Source organism: Bos indicus, chromosome 25 (genome assembly GCF_029378745.1).
Source record: "Bos indicus isolate NIAB-ARS_2022 breed Sahiwal x Tharparkar chromosome 25, NIAB-ARS_B.indTharparkar_mat_pri_1.0, whole genome shotgun sequence".
Lineage (NCBI taxonomy): Eukaryota > Metazoa > Chordata > Mammalia > Artiodactyla > Bovidae > Bos > Bos indicus.
In genome coordinates this window covers 19,586,307-19,602,305 of record NC_091784.1, presented here as the reverse complement: position 1 = coordinate 19,602,305, position 15,999 = coordinate 19,586,307, and the positions used below count along the sequence as shown (strand labels likewise).

The window sequence follows — 15,999 nt, the reverse complement described above, 5'->3', positions numbered from 1 at the left end:
TCTCAGTTACCTCTCCTCTGATGGGATCTGGACTGCTGACAACAGCTGACTCTGCAACTGCAGGATGTTCAATAAGGGCACTTTCTACCTCAAACGGACCAATTCGGTAACTGGGAAATAAAACATAAGGCAAGAATTTATACAGGTGAGCAAAAAGTTCACTCCAGACTACTAACAAGCAGTCAACACAGACATATCAACAAATGAAAATTACCCGGAAGATAATATGATATCATCTGCTCTTGAAACAAACCAGAAATATCCATCCTCATCCATATAGCCTCTGTCCCCAGTGATATAGAAATTGCCTCGTAGAGTTGAAGCTGTTTTTGTAGGATTATCCTGTAAAACAAATAATAATTTTATTTTGAATGTTATTCTTTGATCCAGTTGGATTTTTAAATATTTAAGGAGAAAAAAAAAAGTTTAGTGTTTTTGAGAATTCTTAGAATGAAGAGGAGCTAACATGAGAAATAGAGATGGAAGTCTAGCATTGAGCCAGCCCAAAATCAGAAAGGTAAACTATAACTACAAAGACTAGGCATGCTGGGAATTTTTTTAGATTGGTCACAAAATAAATATTGCAGGAACTCAGAGGAGTAGGCTAAATAAGTCTTTTGCTAATTGGTTAATATCTCAACACTCATAGGAAAAAAGAGAAGTCAATACACAGAGTTAAAGTACCAATACCTAATGAATCAAAGAACGGGGTTTTATTGTGTGTTTGTTATGTATTTGGTTTGGCTTACACAAAAATAGAAAATTGATTCTGTAAATTTGGCAGGAAGCAAAAGGAAGAAGTATTGTTACATTATGTAAAATTCACTGACAGAACCTGAGCCTTTGATTATATTGGTGTAAACTTTTCTCTAATTTGTATACTGTAATTAGAGATGAAAGTATGTTTGCAAACGGTGAGGAGCTTGGGAGGCCTCTAATAAAAGATATTTACTTAAGTTCACTGCCCCATTCTTTGTTTCTCTCACTCTTTCCATGAAGGGAGACCACTAATCAGATTTCAGGAAAATTATTGGGTTCTGATTTACAGTGGAGTGGATTAATGATGTTAAGAGGGCAGTCTTCTTTCTAGGGTCCCCTTCCTTTTACTATCATGGGCTTGGAGCAGTGATCTTCTAGCCTGGGGGGACCAGCATTTGGGTGTTTCTTCAGTTCTCTGTCCTAGGGATTACTGTTAGGACAACGAATCTCTCAAGAAAAGGCCAAATACCTATCCTAGTTGTATTTTGTGGCAAATAGGGATAGTTACCAGGCACTTCTGAGAAATAAATAGGAAATAGAATAGGAATAGAAATAAATAGGAAATGAGACACTATTTAGTAATAAATCTCTTACTATATAATGGGTAAAAAGGCCAAGTGGTCGGTTAGGTCGAACTCGAATGCCAATATCGCCTTCTTTTCCAGGTGGTAGAACGTTGCCATTTACATCTAAAATCTAGGATGAAACAGAGTAATTTATTTAAGGAAATTTTTATTTAATGCCACATCTGAAACCTTTGTACTGCAGTTTTTGATGTTTTTGGGGTTTTTTTTGCCATTTAAGAATGCAGACTTCAGAAAAATTTTAAGTTTAAAAAATTAAGCAAAATTCCTAAGAGAAATATAATTTAAATTCTTATTGTAAATTACATTGTAAAATGCAGTTTAGCAAAATGTGAAAGAATAAAATTTTTCTTTAATTCTATCATCCAGCAATAATCACATTCTAGTAATATCCTTTGAGATGATATAGACAGAAAAAATATGATCACTTTATATTATAGTGTTTTGCAACCTGCTTTTATCATTTGTGATATATCTTATTGTCTTTTTCTTTCAGAAGTATTTAATTACTGGTTTTCCAACTTTGGGAAACAAACAAAATCTTACCTCAGAAGCCAAATGTGTTTATTAGGAAAAGGGAACTGTTTTGTGGCTGAGACGGTGGGTAAGCTGAAGCCTTGCTCTCTTATCCTCTCATGTTCTCTGAAGTACCTAATAGTAGCTGGCATTTATTAAGCACTTACCACATCCTAAATAATAAATGTTAATGCTCTATTTCATGTGTGCTATCTTCTTTAGTCCTTACAACAACTTTATCTGGTTAGGAGTATTATTATGCTCATTTTACATATTAAAAAAAACAAAGGCACAGAGAGTTTAAGTAACGCCACAGTGCATGGTTGAGGTGAAATTCAAATCTCAGCAATCATACTGTAGAACCTGTGCTTTTCATCATTATACTTCTCTGTGTAATCTTTCCAGGGAGTTAAATTCATTTTCTTAAAATATAACTAAGCATTTCTCAGATTGCTTGCTTACCTATTCTGCTCTTTTAGCTGTTTCTAAATATGAAAACTCCACACTGCTTTTATATACACCCTTAATCTGAGATGTAGCTTGTTAGCAAAGGATATCTTTATCTGGCCCTTTCCAGAACAAAAAGGGCTTATATAAGTCCCCAATAAGAAACTGAAAAGGCAAAAGAATTCTAAATGTAAGAACTTATTTTTAAATTCTTGCAAATAAAAAAGTGTAAATTCCCACCGAGTCATCTAATATTTGGCCACAGATTTCAAGGTATTATTGATAGAATAGAGAAATGTTAAGAGTTCTGATTACTTTACACAGACTACTATTGAGTAGATAGAAACATAGATAAAATATTCTATCTCTGGGGAGAATCACATACCTCCCTGTTCAAGGGGTCTTAGAATGTTTAAATATGAAAATTATGAGATTTGATCTTTGAAGCTGCAAAAGTCTGGCATCCAGCTAGTTAGAGTACATGCTCAGATTTTAGAATATCACTAAAGATGCTCCTAGGTAGGTAAGGAGGGGCACAATAACAAAAGCCCATGGGAAAGAGTTAAAAATGAAGGTGGCCACATGAGACAAATGCATATCAAAACTACAATCTCACACCTACTAAGATGGCTACTATCAAAAAAACAAAACAACAAATGTTGGTAAAGATGTTTGTGCACTATTGGTGGGAATGCAAAATGGTATAGCCACTGTGGAAAACAGTATGGCAATTTCTCAAGAAATTAAAATTACCATGTGTATAAGTGATTTACTTTGTTGTATACCTGTTGTATACCTTGGTTGTGTGTTAACACAACATTGTAAATCAGCTATACTCCAATAAAAAATTGTAAAAATAAAATTACCATATAATCCAGCAACTTTACTTCTGAGTATATACTCAAAAGAATTAAAAACGGTTTCAAAGATTTACTGGTTTACCGTGTTTATCATTATTCACAATGGTTAAAATGTGGAAGCAACCCAAGCACTCATCAATAAATGAATGAACAAGCATAATGTGGTACACATATGCAATGGAACATTATTCAGCCTTCAAAGGAAAGAAATCCCGACACATGCTACAATATGTACTCTTGCCTGGAAAATCCCATGGACAGAGGAGCCTGGTGGGCTGCAGTCCATGGGGTCGCGAAGAGTTGGACACGGCTGAGCGACTTCACTTTCACTTTTCACTTTCACGCATTGGAGAAAGAAATGGCAACCCACTCCAGGGTTCTTGCCTGGAGAATCCCAGGGACGGGGGAGCCTAGCGGGCTGCCCTCTATGGGGCTGCACAGAGTGGGACACGACTGAAGTGACTTAGCAGCAGCAGCAGCAGCTACAACATGGATGAACTTTGCGGACATTATGTTAAATGTAATAAGCTGATTACAAAAAATGACTACTGTATGATTCCACTTATATATAGTACCTAAAGTAGTTAAAATCATAGAGGCAGAAAGTAGAATGGTGATTGTGAGGGTCAAGTGGGAAGAGGAATTGAGTTATTGTTCAGTATATATAGAGTTTTAGTTTTCCAAGATGAAAAGAGTTATGGAGATGGATAGTGGTAACAGCTGCACAACATTATTTAATATGGTATTATTTAATACCATTGAATGATGCACTTAAAAATGGTCAAACTAATAAATTTTAAGTTACATGTTTTTTACCACAATGGAAAAGATTTGGATAAATATTTGGATAAATAAATGACGGTAGAGATGCTGGTGCACTGTTCCTCTCGTCCACACAAGTTTTCATTAAAGATAGTTACTCTAATAAATCACTGGGCTTGAATGAGTGGGGAACTGGTGGTACATTGCAGTTGGGATGGCTATGAATACAGCTATGTCTGTGAGACCCTGATAGCCATGTATGTTGGGGGTTGTCATCAAGAGAAAACATCTGTGTGAAATGCCAGCTTGATTACTTGTATTGCAGATAATGCTTAATCATCAATATTTCTTTCTCTAACTTAAGGCAGCCTATTAATATTAACCAATGAACTATTAAGTCTTTCTACTGAATGTAACTACTGCTGTTCTACCATCTCTTCTTAGAAAAGCTTTTCAAAGGAAACAAATTCGGGGGAGAGGTGAATAATAATAATAATAGCACCTATCTTTTGTTTTTTATTATTTTATTTTTAATTGGAGGATAATTGCTTTACAATGTTGCATTGGTTTCTGCCATACAACAACCCAAATAAGTCATTACTATTACTATCCCTCCCTCTAGAGCCTCCCTCCCACCCCTCTATGTCATCATGGAGTGCCAGGCTGTGCTTTCTGTGTTGTATATTAATAGCAGCTTCCCACTACCTATCTGTTTTATACCTGGTAGTGTATATATGTCAATGCTACTCTCTCAATTTGTCCTACCTTTTCCTTCCCCATTGTGTCCACAAGTCTGTTCTTTACTTCTACATCCCTATTCCTGCCCTGCAAATAGGTTCATCGGTACCATTTTTTCAAAATTCAGTATATATGTGTTAATAAACAGTAGTTGTTTTTCTCTTTCTGACTTAACTTCACTCTGTGTAACAGGCTCTAGTTTCATCTACCTGACTACCACTGACTCAGATTCATTCCTTTTTATGGCTGAGTAATATTCCATTGTATATCATCTGTTGATGGGCATCTACGTTGCTTCCATGTTCTAGCTATTGTAAATGGTGCTGCTATGAACTTTAGGGTACATGTGTCTTTTTCAATTATGATTTTCTCAGGGTACATGCCTAGTAATGGGGTTACTGGGCCATGTAGTAGTGTTATTCCTAGTTTTTAAAGGAATCTCTATAAGGTTCTCCACAGTGGTTGCATCAACAACTGTTGGTCCTACCAACAGTGCAAGAGGATTCCCTTTTCTCCACATCCTCTCCAGCATTTATTGTTTGTAGATTTTTCAATGCTGGCCATTCTGATCATTGTGAGGTCATACCTCATGGTGTTTTTGATTTCCATTTCTCAAATAATGAGCGGTTTTGAGCATCTTTTCATGTGTTTGTTGGCCATGTGTCTTTGGAGAAAGGTCTGTTTAGATCTTCTGCCCATTTTTGTATTAGTTTATTTGTTTTTCTGATATTGAAATGCATGAGCTGCTTATATATTTTGGAGATTAATCCTTTGTCAGTTGTTTCATTTGCAATTATTTTCTCTCATTCTGAGGGTTGTCTTTCCATCTTGTTTATAGTTTCCTTTGCTGTGCACAAGTTTTTAAGTTTAATTAGATCCCATGTGTTTATTTTTGTTCTTTCCATTACTCTAAGAGATAGGTCAAATAGATGCTGCAATTTATGTCAGAGTGTTATGCCTATGTTTTCCCCTATGACTTTGATAGTTTTTGGCCCTACATGTAGGTCTTTAGTCCATTTTGAGTTTATTTTTGTGTATGGTGTTAAGGAAGTGTTCTAATTTCATTATTTTACACATAGTTATCCAGTTTCCCCAGCACTGCTTATTGAAGAGGCTGTCTTTTCTCCATTGTATATTCTTGCCTCCATTGTGGATAAGGTACCCATAGGTGTGTGCATTTATCTCTGGGCTTTATATCTTGTTCCACTGGTCTATATTTCTAATAATACCTATCTTGTGGATCTTTATGTGCCAACCACTTTTCTATGCTCTTTAGAAATATTATTGCATTAATCCTCACTAGAACCCTATAAAATCTGTCCTTTTATTATTAGAGTTACTAACCATCTTGATTTGCCCATGACTAAAATCACTGCAGATGGTGACTGCAGCCATGAAATTTAAAAAATGCTTACTCCTTGGAAGGAAAGCTATGACCAACCTAGGTAGCATATTGAAAAGCAGCGACGTTACTTTGCCAACAAAGGTCCATCTAGTCAAGGCTATGGTTTTTCCAGTGGTCATGTATGGATGTGAGAGTTGGACTGTGAAGAAAGCTGAGCGCCAAAGAATTGATGCTTTTGAACTGTGGTGTTGGAGAAGACTCTTGAGAGTCTCTTGGACTGCAAGGAGATCCAACCAATCCATTCTAAAGGAGATCAGCCCTGGGTGTTCTTTGGAAAGAATGATGCTAAAGCTGAAACTCCAGTCTTCGGCCACCTCATGCGAAGAGTTGACTCATTGGAAAAGACTCTGATGCTGGGAGGGATTGGGGGCAGAAGGAGAAGGGGACGACAGAGAATGAGATGGCTGGATGGCATCACCAACTCGAGGGACATGAGTTTGAGTGAACTCCAGGAGTTGGTGATGGACAGGGAGGCCTGGCGTGCTGCACTTCATGGTGTCTCAAAGAGTCGGACACGATTGAGTGACTGAACTGAACTGAACTGAAGGCAGGGGTGTATCCTCAGGACATACTATCAATACTTTCAGGCCTAAAGCTAAATAGTGAAAGTTGCTCAGTCGTGTCTGAGTCTTGTGGCCCATGGACTGTATAGTCCTTGGAATTCTCCAAGCCAGGATACTGGAGTTGGTAGCCTTTCCTTTCTCCAGGGGACCTTCCCAAACCAGAGATCGAACCCAGGTCTTCCACACTGCAGGCAGATTCATTACAAGCTGAGCAACCAGGGAAGCCCAAGAATACTGGATGTAGCCGACCCAGGAATGGAACCAGGATCTTCTTCATTGCAGGTGGATTCTTTACCAACTGAGCTATCAGGGAAGCACTGGTCATAGAAAACACCCTCTTTCAACAACAAAAGAGAAGACTCTACAAATGGATATCACCGAAATCAGATTGATTATATTCTTTGCAGCTAAAGATGGAGAAGCTCTATACAGTCAGCAAAAACAAGACCAGGAGCTGACTCTGGCTCAGATCATGAACTTACTGCAAAATTCAGACTTAAATTGAAGGAAGTAGGGAAAACCACCAGACCATTCACATATTACCTAAATCAAACCACTTACAATTATACAGTGGAATTGGCAAATAGATTCAAGGGATTAGATTTGATAGAGTGCCTGAAGAACTATGGACAGAGGTTCTTGACATTGTACAGGAGGTAGTGATCAAGACCATCCCCAAGAAAAAGAAATGTAAAAAGGCAAAATGGCTGTCTGAGGCCATAAAATAGCTGAGAAAAGGAGGAGAAAAAGGAAAGATATACCTATTTGAATGCAGAGTTCTGAAGAATAGTAAGGAGAGATAAGAAAGCCTTCCTCAGTGACCAATGCAAAGAAATAGAGGAAAACAATAGAATGGGAAAGACTAGAGATCTCTTCAAGAAAATTAGAGATACCAAGGGAATATTTCATGCAAAGATGGCCACAATAAAGGACAGAAATGGTATGGACCTAACAGAAGCAGAAGATATTAAGAAGAGGTGGTAAGAATACACAGAAGAACTATACAAAAAAGATCTTCATGACCCAGATAACCACAATGGAGTGATCACTCAGCTAGAGCCAGACATCCTGGAATGTGAAGTCAAGTTGGCCTTAGGAAACATCACCACAAACAAAGCTAGTGGAGGTGATGGAATTCCAGTTGAGCTATTTTAAATCCTAAAAGATGATGCTGTGAAAGTGCTTCACTCCTTATGCCAGCAAATTTGGAAAACTCAGCAGTGGCCACAGGACTGGAAAAGGTGTTTTCATTCCAATCCCAAAGAAGGGCAATGCCAAAGAATGTCCAAACTACCACAAAATTGCACTCATCTCACACACTAGCAAACTAATGCTCAAAATTCTCCAAGCCAGGCTTCAACAGTACATGAACTGTGAACTTCCACATGTTCAAGCTGGATTTAGAAAAGGCAGAGGAAGCATAGATCGAATTGCCAATATCCAATGGATCATAGAAAAAGCAAGGGATTTCCCCCCAAAAAATCCACTTCTGCTTTATTGATTACACCAAAGCCTTTGACTGTGTAGATCACAACAAACTGTGGAAAATTCTTCAAGAGATCAGAATACCAGACCACCTTACCTGCCTCCTGAGAAACCTGCATGCAGGTCAAAAAGTAACAGTTAGAACCGGACATGGAACAACAGACTGGTTCCAAATTGGGAAAGAAGTACCTCAAGGCTGTATATTGTCACCCTGCTTATTTAACTTATATGCAGAGTACATCATGTGAAATGCTAGGCCGGATGAAGCACAAGCTGGAATCAAGATTGCTGGAAGAAATATCAGTAAGCTCAGATACACAGAGGATACCACCCTTATGGCAGAAAATGAAGAGGAACTAAACAGCCTCTTGATGAAAGTGAAAGAGGAGAGTGGAAAAGCTCACTTAAAACTCACCATTCAAAAAATTAATATCATGGCCTCTGGTCCCATCTCTTCATGGCAAATAGATGGGGAAACAATGGAAACAGGACAGACTTTATTTTCTTGGGCTCCAAAATCACTGCAGATGGTAACTGCAGCCTTGAAATCAAAAGATGCTTGGTCCTTGGAGGAAAAGCTATGAGCAACCTAGACAGCATATTAAAAAGCAGAGATATTACTTTGCTGACAAAGGTCTGTCCAGTCAAAGCTATGGTTTTTCCAGTAGTCATGAATGGTCATGAGAGTTGGACTATAAAGAAAGCTGAGCATTGAAGAATTGATGCTTTTGAGCTGTAGTATTGGAGAAAACTCTTGAGAGTCCCTTGGACTACAAGGAGATCAAACCAGTCAATCCTGAAGGAAAACAGTCCTGAATATTCATTTGAAGGACTGATGCTGAAGCTGAAACCACAATACTTTGGACACCTGATTCAAAGAACTGACTCATTGGAAAGACTCTGATGCTGGGAAAGACTGAAGGCAGAAGGAGATGTGAATGTCGTCACCGACTTCAATGAACATGATTTTGAACAAGCCCTGGGAGTTGATGATGGACAGGGAAGCCTGTTGTGCCACAGTCAATAGGGTTGCAAAAAGTCAGACACGACAGCAATTGAATTGAACTGAAAGCTAAGTAAGTTCCAGTCAAACTGGAACAAGTTGTTCACCTTGGTCCCTGTTTTATATATCAGGAAACAGAGTTTAACAGCTTACCCAGAGATACTCAGTAATGAACAGGAGAGCCAAAATAAAAGCCATCAGGCAATCCTACCTTTAGACAAGTTTTCATAGCAGAGTTAGAATTACTTGAGGTACTTGTTTAAAACACCTTAGGATTTCAGGATCCTACCCTAAATTTATTGAATCAGACTCTGTAGAGAAGAAGAAGCCTGAGAATTTGTATTTCTCACATGTACCTATGTGATTCTTTATGATCAGATAAGCTTGGGAAGCATTGGTCTAATTTACAACTAACCCTCAGTTAAGTTTGATACTGAGTTCTCTGTAAACTCATCCATTTTGTGTTTTTGTTGGTATTTTTTATGTGTTAATATAAGTTCCTTTGTCTACACTTAACTTTGACTGGATTGATCTGAGAACAGTTCTAACCCTGAGCAAAGTGCGCTAATGGGGTAATAGGATGCCCCCTGAGGATCAAGTGATGAAAATAGTTTCTTGACTGCCAGGAACTAGCCAGGCATGCTGCAGGAAGAGGGAGAACCTATAACCACTGTTGAATTGTAGCCTGTTTTGTCCTAGTCAACGCTTTTAGAAGACCTGGAGCTCCCTAACCAGAAGGGGCAACATAGTGTTTCAGTCAAGAGTATGGATGTTCGTACCAGATTGCTTAGGATTGAATTCTAGAACTAGCAGCTACTAACTATGTAACCTTGGGTGAGTCCTTTAACCGCTCTCAACCTCATCTGTAAAATGGTTCTGATACTGCTGTGTCTCTCATAGGTTCCTTCTGAAAATAAGTATTTATAAAATGCATAAAACTATTTGGCACAAATAACTGCTTTGGAGAAAAAAAGAGACAAGCTAATGTTTCTAAACCGTTTCCATCTTTATATGGAGGTTAAGATATCATGGAAGTAGCATAATCATCATCAAAACTAATAGTGTAAGGGAGTAGAAGTGGGGTAGGGGTAAACAGATTGGGTTGTTAAATATTTTCCTGGAAAGGGATGTACAAACCTTAACATCAAAAGCAGGAGAAGGTTTTCCCATTGAGCCAGGCTTAATTTTCATTCCCTTAAAATTTCCACAGATTAGTACCTAGTTAAGAATAAAAAAGAGTAAAGTAGCATTACAAATAACTTATATCTATTCATTTATCCACCATGCATTCATTCAATAAATATTTATTTAGAGCTTACTATGAACCAGGCTCACATTAAAACATTTCCTGCTCTCAAGAATTATAGACAGACACTAATATAGTTAAAATATTAAGTAAATTTGTAACTACTAAAACATCCATATTTATGAAAACATTTATACTCATATTCACATGGTACTTGTTATGCTATTTCTATTTAATAAATTCATCGATTTTTGTTTTTATTTTATTTTTTGTATTTTAATTTTTGACCAGGTACTACTTTCTCATGGTTCATAAATTGAAGCAGTATATAAAGACAATGAAAAATTTATTTCAGTCTTTCACTTATCTGCCCTATCTTATTCCTCTCTTTCCTACATAACAATTTTTGTTATTTCATTTCCTCTAGAATTTCGTATTTCCATGAGTTCTTTAGATAAACCTTTTTAGAGTGTTCTGTGAAGGAGTTGTCCAGCAAACTTAATATTTCAAGTAACAAGGAGCTCAGCATTTTCTATTTTTTCAGCAAAGCCCTAAGATATTTCCTTATTATACAAAGAGAAATCTTTTTATACATCTAGTATTTTTTTAATAAATTTATTTATTTTAACTGGAGGTTAATTACTTTACAATATTGTATTGGTTTTGCCATACATCAACGTGAATCCGCCACAGGTGTACACGTGTTCCCCATCCTGAACCCTCCTCCCTCCTCCCTCCCCATACCCTCCCTCTGGGTCGTCCCAGTGCACCAGCCCCAAGCATTCAGTATCATGCATCGAACCTGGACTGGCTATTCGTTTCATATATGATATTATACATAAATTTTTTAATGCCCTGGTCCTAGTCAATTTTATAGTGGCTTTCCTCAGTGAATGACTATGTAAACAATTGCATCTCTTACAGAGCTCTTTTGTAACCATCTTCCCTCATTTTTTTTTTAAAGAAACTGTTTCTTCTAATCACTCCATTCCCTCCCTATCCCTCAATCACAAAGCTACAATAAACAATTTGTTTTTTTTTTTAATTGAAGGATAATTTCCTTATAGTGTTGTGTTGGTTTCTTCCATACAACAATGCAAATCAGTCATAATTTTATATATATATATATATATATCCCCTCCCTCTTGAACCTCTCTCAACACACACCCCCATTCCACCCCTCTAGGTCATCCCAGAGCACCAGGCTGAACTCCCCGTGTTACATAGCAGCAGCTTCCCACTAGCTATTTTACACATGGTAGCACTTTGGTTTTTATTTATCTGGCTGAACTGAGTTCAGCCGTGTCTTTTCAGTGAAGTCTGTATACCGTTTCAGTCTGTCCATATCCTTCGTAGATATCCAGACCTGTCCTGTTTCTCCATTGTTCAGTCACTTCAGGGTTGATTGGTTCCCCAGCACTTACACAGTGCTTCAAGCTCTTGAACTTATAGCTTCTCAGAAAACAGATAAGGAGTTAAATTTAGGAGGAAAATGGATAAAAATGGAAATTAGGATTATTTCTAGTGAAATTTCAGTACAAAATGTTTTAGTTTTTCCCTTAACTTTCCTCTCTGATACAAAATAAACAATTTTATCATGAAACACCAAGTTTTTTTTTTCTTTTTCTCCATTTTATTGGTGGGGGGCGGAGGGAGGGGGAGGATTGGGGGTGGCGTGACTTTTTGCAAAGAAAAACCATGCCATCCCTAGGGAAGGTACCACATAATATTATGTTAAATCAGTGATAAAAAGCTTTCTAATTGGTTAAATTGATTGTGGAGCATTTATACAATAGAACACTATACAGTTGTTAAAAAAAAAAAGAAGGAATGAAGATGCTCCTGGGTTGTACTATCCAATAGAATTTTTTGTTATGACAGAAATTTCTATACTGAGCTGTCCACTATTGTATCCTCTAGTCCTGTGTGACTATTGGGCACTTGAAACAAGACTAGTGTAACCAAGGCACTGAATTTTTTTTCATTGAAATATAATTGACTTATAATGTTATATTACTTTTTGATTTACAATGTTGTGATTTGATATTTGTACATATGGTGAAATGATTGCACAACAAGTCTAGTTAACATCTGTTACCCTACATAGTTACAAGACTATTTTTTCCTGTGATGAGAAGTTTTAAGATCTACTGTCTTAGCAACTTCGAATATGTAATACTTCGAATATGTAATAATGTATTATTAATTATAGTTTGGAGCTGAATTTTAATTTAATTAAAATGTAAATAACTATATGTGGCTGCTGCTGCTGCTGCTAAGTCACTTCAGTCGTGTTCAACTCTGTGCGACCCCATAGACGGCAGCCCACCAGGCTGCCCCGTCCCTGGGATTCTGCGGGCAAGAACACTGGAGTGGGTTGCCATTTCCTTCTCCAGTGCATAAAAGTGAAAGTGAAGTCACCCAGTCATGTCCGATTCTTAGCGGCCCCATGGACTGCAGCCCACCAGGCCCCTCTGTCCATGGGATTTTCCTGGCAGGAGTACTGGAGTGGGGTGCCATTGCCTTCTCCTAGTGGTTACCAAATTGGACAGCACAGTTTCAGAATGTATTGTACGTGAAGAAAAGAAGGGGCAGAACTGCGTGCATATCATGTCTCATTTTAAAAGAGTGGAGAGAGAACATATGCATATTGGCTTGTGCAGGCATAAATCTCAGGGAGAAGGAGAACTAAAACTGAAGACAAGGTGTGGAGGAAGACTTTTCACTATATATTCTTACATACCTATTGAATTTTATGTCATGTGAATTGTTTCCTATTTAAAAATTAAATCAGTTTAAAAGTAGTGACCATGTAATACTTTCAAATGGAATCAGTAATAAAGTAAAAGACATTCATTTTCTTTCCTGTTTGCTGGGATAGGGTTTTGAATAAGGGTGATGTATATTTTCTCAGCTCTTGTAACAGACAAAGGATAAACACTGGGCTCAGAGCTATACATGTGGCTTGAACCATCTTTCCTCTCTCTGCTTGAGGGAACCCACGTTGGATATAGTAGTTATCATGTACAGAATATAAGCAAGAAGGACAAGGAAGAGAAAAGATTGCTAAATACCATACCTACTGATCTGGAGATATGTTTTTAGGCAGAGAGATCCTTTATTTTGTATCTTCCTCTTCCTTTCCTCTCTGCCCATAAGTGCCCATTTACCAACTTTACTTACCTGGCCTTATCATTCTGTACAAGCATTCTGTATGCAGTTGGTGCTGAACAGAAGACTGTGATGGGAAACTTGGAAAGTGTCTGCAATTTAGAAGAAGTGGTCTTACACAATTTTTAATAAGTACTTAAATACCTATGGTAGACATAGTAAAACTTAGACCATTATTTATTCTAATGTAAACACTCTAATGGGCTTCCCTTGTGGCTCAGTTAGTAAAGAATCCACCTGCAATGCCGTGGACCTGGGTTCGATCCCTGGGTTAGGAAGGTCCCCTGGAGAAGGGAAAGGCTACCCACTCCAGTATTCTGGCCTGGAGAATTCCATGGACTGTATAATACAGTTCATGGACTCGCAAAGAGTCGGAAACGGCTGAGTGACTTTCACACACACACAAACACTCTCACACCTTTCCTCTGTATATCTTTTCAAGCTTATTGATTTTCCATTGTGGAATACCTTAAATAACGTTATCTACTCTGATTTCTACAAGTTACTTTATTCACTAGTCCTGTCAGTAATAGTGCTAATTCACTTCTAAATATTGACCTCTTGTGCTCTGCCTTACTTGCAAGATGGAAGTTGGCTCAAACCGCGGCAAATAATGTGCAAATACACATGCTCCCTGGATCCACGGAGAAAAAACACTACTCCATGCAGATTTTGCCCAGCCTGTGTCAGAGGTATTCCACATGACATCCAAAGGGGTCAAATCCAGCCAGAACCTAGGTAAACAAAGAATCAGCTCAGTTTAGTTGCCCAGTCGTGTCCGACACTTTCCGACCCCATAGCCTGTAGCATGCCAGGCTTCTCTGTCCATCACCAGCTCCTGGAGCTTGCTCAAATTCATGTCCATCAAGTCAGTGATTTCATCCAAGCATTGATTCCTCTGTCGTCCCCTTCTCCTCCTGCCCCCATCTTTCCCAGCATCGGGGTCTTTTCAATGATTCAGTTCTTCGCATCAGGTGGCCAAAGTATTGGAGTTTCAGCTTCAACATCAGTCCTTCCAATAATATTCAGGACTGTTTTCCTTCAGGATTGACTGGTTTGATCTCTTTGCAGTCCAAGGGACTCTCAAGAGTCTTCTCCAACTCCACATTTAAAAAGCATTAATTCTTTGGCACTCAGCTTTCTTTATAGTCCAACTCTCACATCCGTACATGACTACTGGAAAAACTATAACCTTGATTAGACAGACCTTTGTTGGCAAAGTAATGTCTCTGCTTTTTAATATGCTCTCTAGGTTGGTCATAGCTTATTTCCCAAGGAGCAAGCATCTTTTGATTTCATGGCTGCAGTCACCATCTGCAGTGATTTTGGAGCTCAAGAAAATAAAGTCTGTCACTGCTTCCATTGTTTCCCCATCAATTGGCCATGAAGTGATGGGACCAGATGTCATGATCTTAGTTTTTTTGAATGTTGAGTTTTAAGCCAACTGTTTCACTCTCCTCTTTCACTTTCATCAAGAGGCTTTTTACTTCTTCACTTTCTGCCATAAGGTGGTGTCATCTGTGTATCTGATTTTATTGATATTTCTCCCAACAATCTTGATCCCAGCTTGTGCTTCATCCAACCCAGCGTTTCTCAAGATGTACTCTGCATAAAAGTTAAATAAGCAGCGTGACAATATACAGCCTTGATCTACTTCTTTCCCAATTGGGAACCAGTCTGTTTTTCCATGTCCGGTTCTAACTGTTGCTTCTTGACCTGCATACAGATTTCTCAGGAGGCAGGTAAGGTGGTCTGGTATTCCCATCTCTTTAAGAATTTTCCACAGTTTGTGGTGATCCACACAGTCAAAGGCTTTGACATAGTCAATAAAGCAGAAGTAGATGTTTTTCTGGAGCTCTCTTGCTTTTTCGATGTTCCAATGGATGTTGGCAATTTGATCTCTGGTTCCTCTGCCTTTTCTAAAACCAGCTTGAACATCTGGAAGTTTTTGATCCACATATTGTTGAAGCCAGGCTTGGAGAATTTTGAGCATTACTCTGCTGGTGTGTGAGATGAGTGCAATTGTGCAGTAGTTTGAACATTCTTTGGCATTGCCTTTCTTAGGGATTGGAATGAAAACTGACCTTTTCCAGTCCTGTGGCCACTGCTGAGTTTTCCAAATTTTCTGGCATATTGAGTGCAGCAGCACTTTCACAGCATCATCTTTTAGGACTTGAAATAGCTCAACTGGAATTCCATCATCTCCACTAGCTTTGTTCGTAGTGATGTTTCCTAAGGCCCACTTGACTTTGCATTCCAGGATGTCTGGCTCTAGGCGACTGATCACACCATTGTGGTTATCTGGGTTGTGAAAATCTTTTTTGTATAGTTCTTCTGTGTATTCTTTCCACCTCTTCTTAATATCTTATGCTTCTGTTAGGTCCATACTGTTTCTGTACTATTGTGCCCATCTTTACATGAAATGTTCCTTGGTATCTCTAATTTTCTTGAAGAGATCTC

At 38.2% G+C, this 15,999-nt stretch overlaps 1 protein-coding gene across 1 annotated transcript in view; it reads right to left on the bottom strand.

The window, feature by feature from the left end:
* ACSM3 (acyl-CoA synthetase medium chain family member 3) overlaps positions 1–15,999 on the bottom strand; it is a 56,446-nt gene that overhangs the window by 3,271 nt on the left and 37,176 nt on the right. The window contains exons 6-12 of the mRNA XM_019987736.2: positions 14,117–14,273; positions 13,552–13,631; positions 11,697–11,820; positions 10,260–10,340; positions 1,354–1,455; positions 215–342; positions 11–110 (exon numbers count right to left, since the gene is read on the bottom strand). Coding sequence (XP_019843295.2) covers positions 11–110; positions 215–342; positions 1,354–1,455; positions 10,260–10,340; positions 11,697–11,820; positions 13,552–13,631; positions 14,117–14,273 — 772 coding nt within the window. The remainder of the gene's footprint in view (positions 1–10; positions 111–214; positions 343–1,353; positions 1,456–10,259; positions 10,341–11,696; positions 11,821–13,551; positions 13,632–14,116; positions 14,274–15,999) is intronic.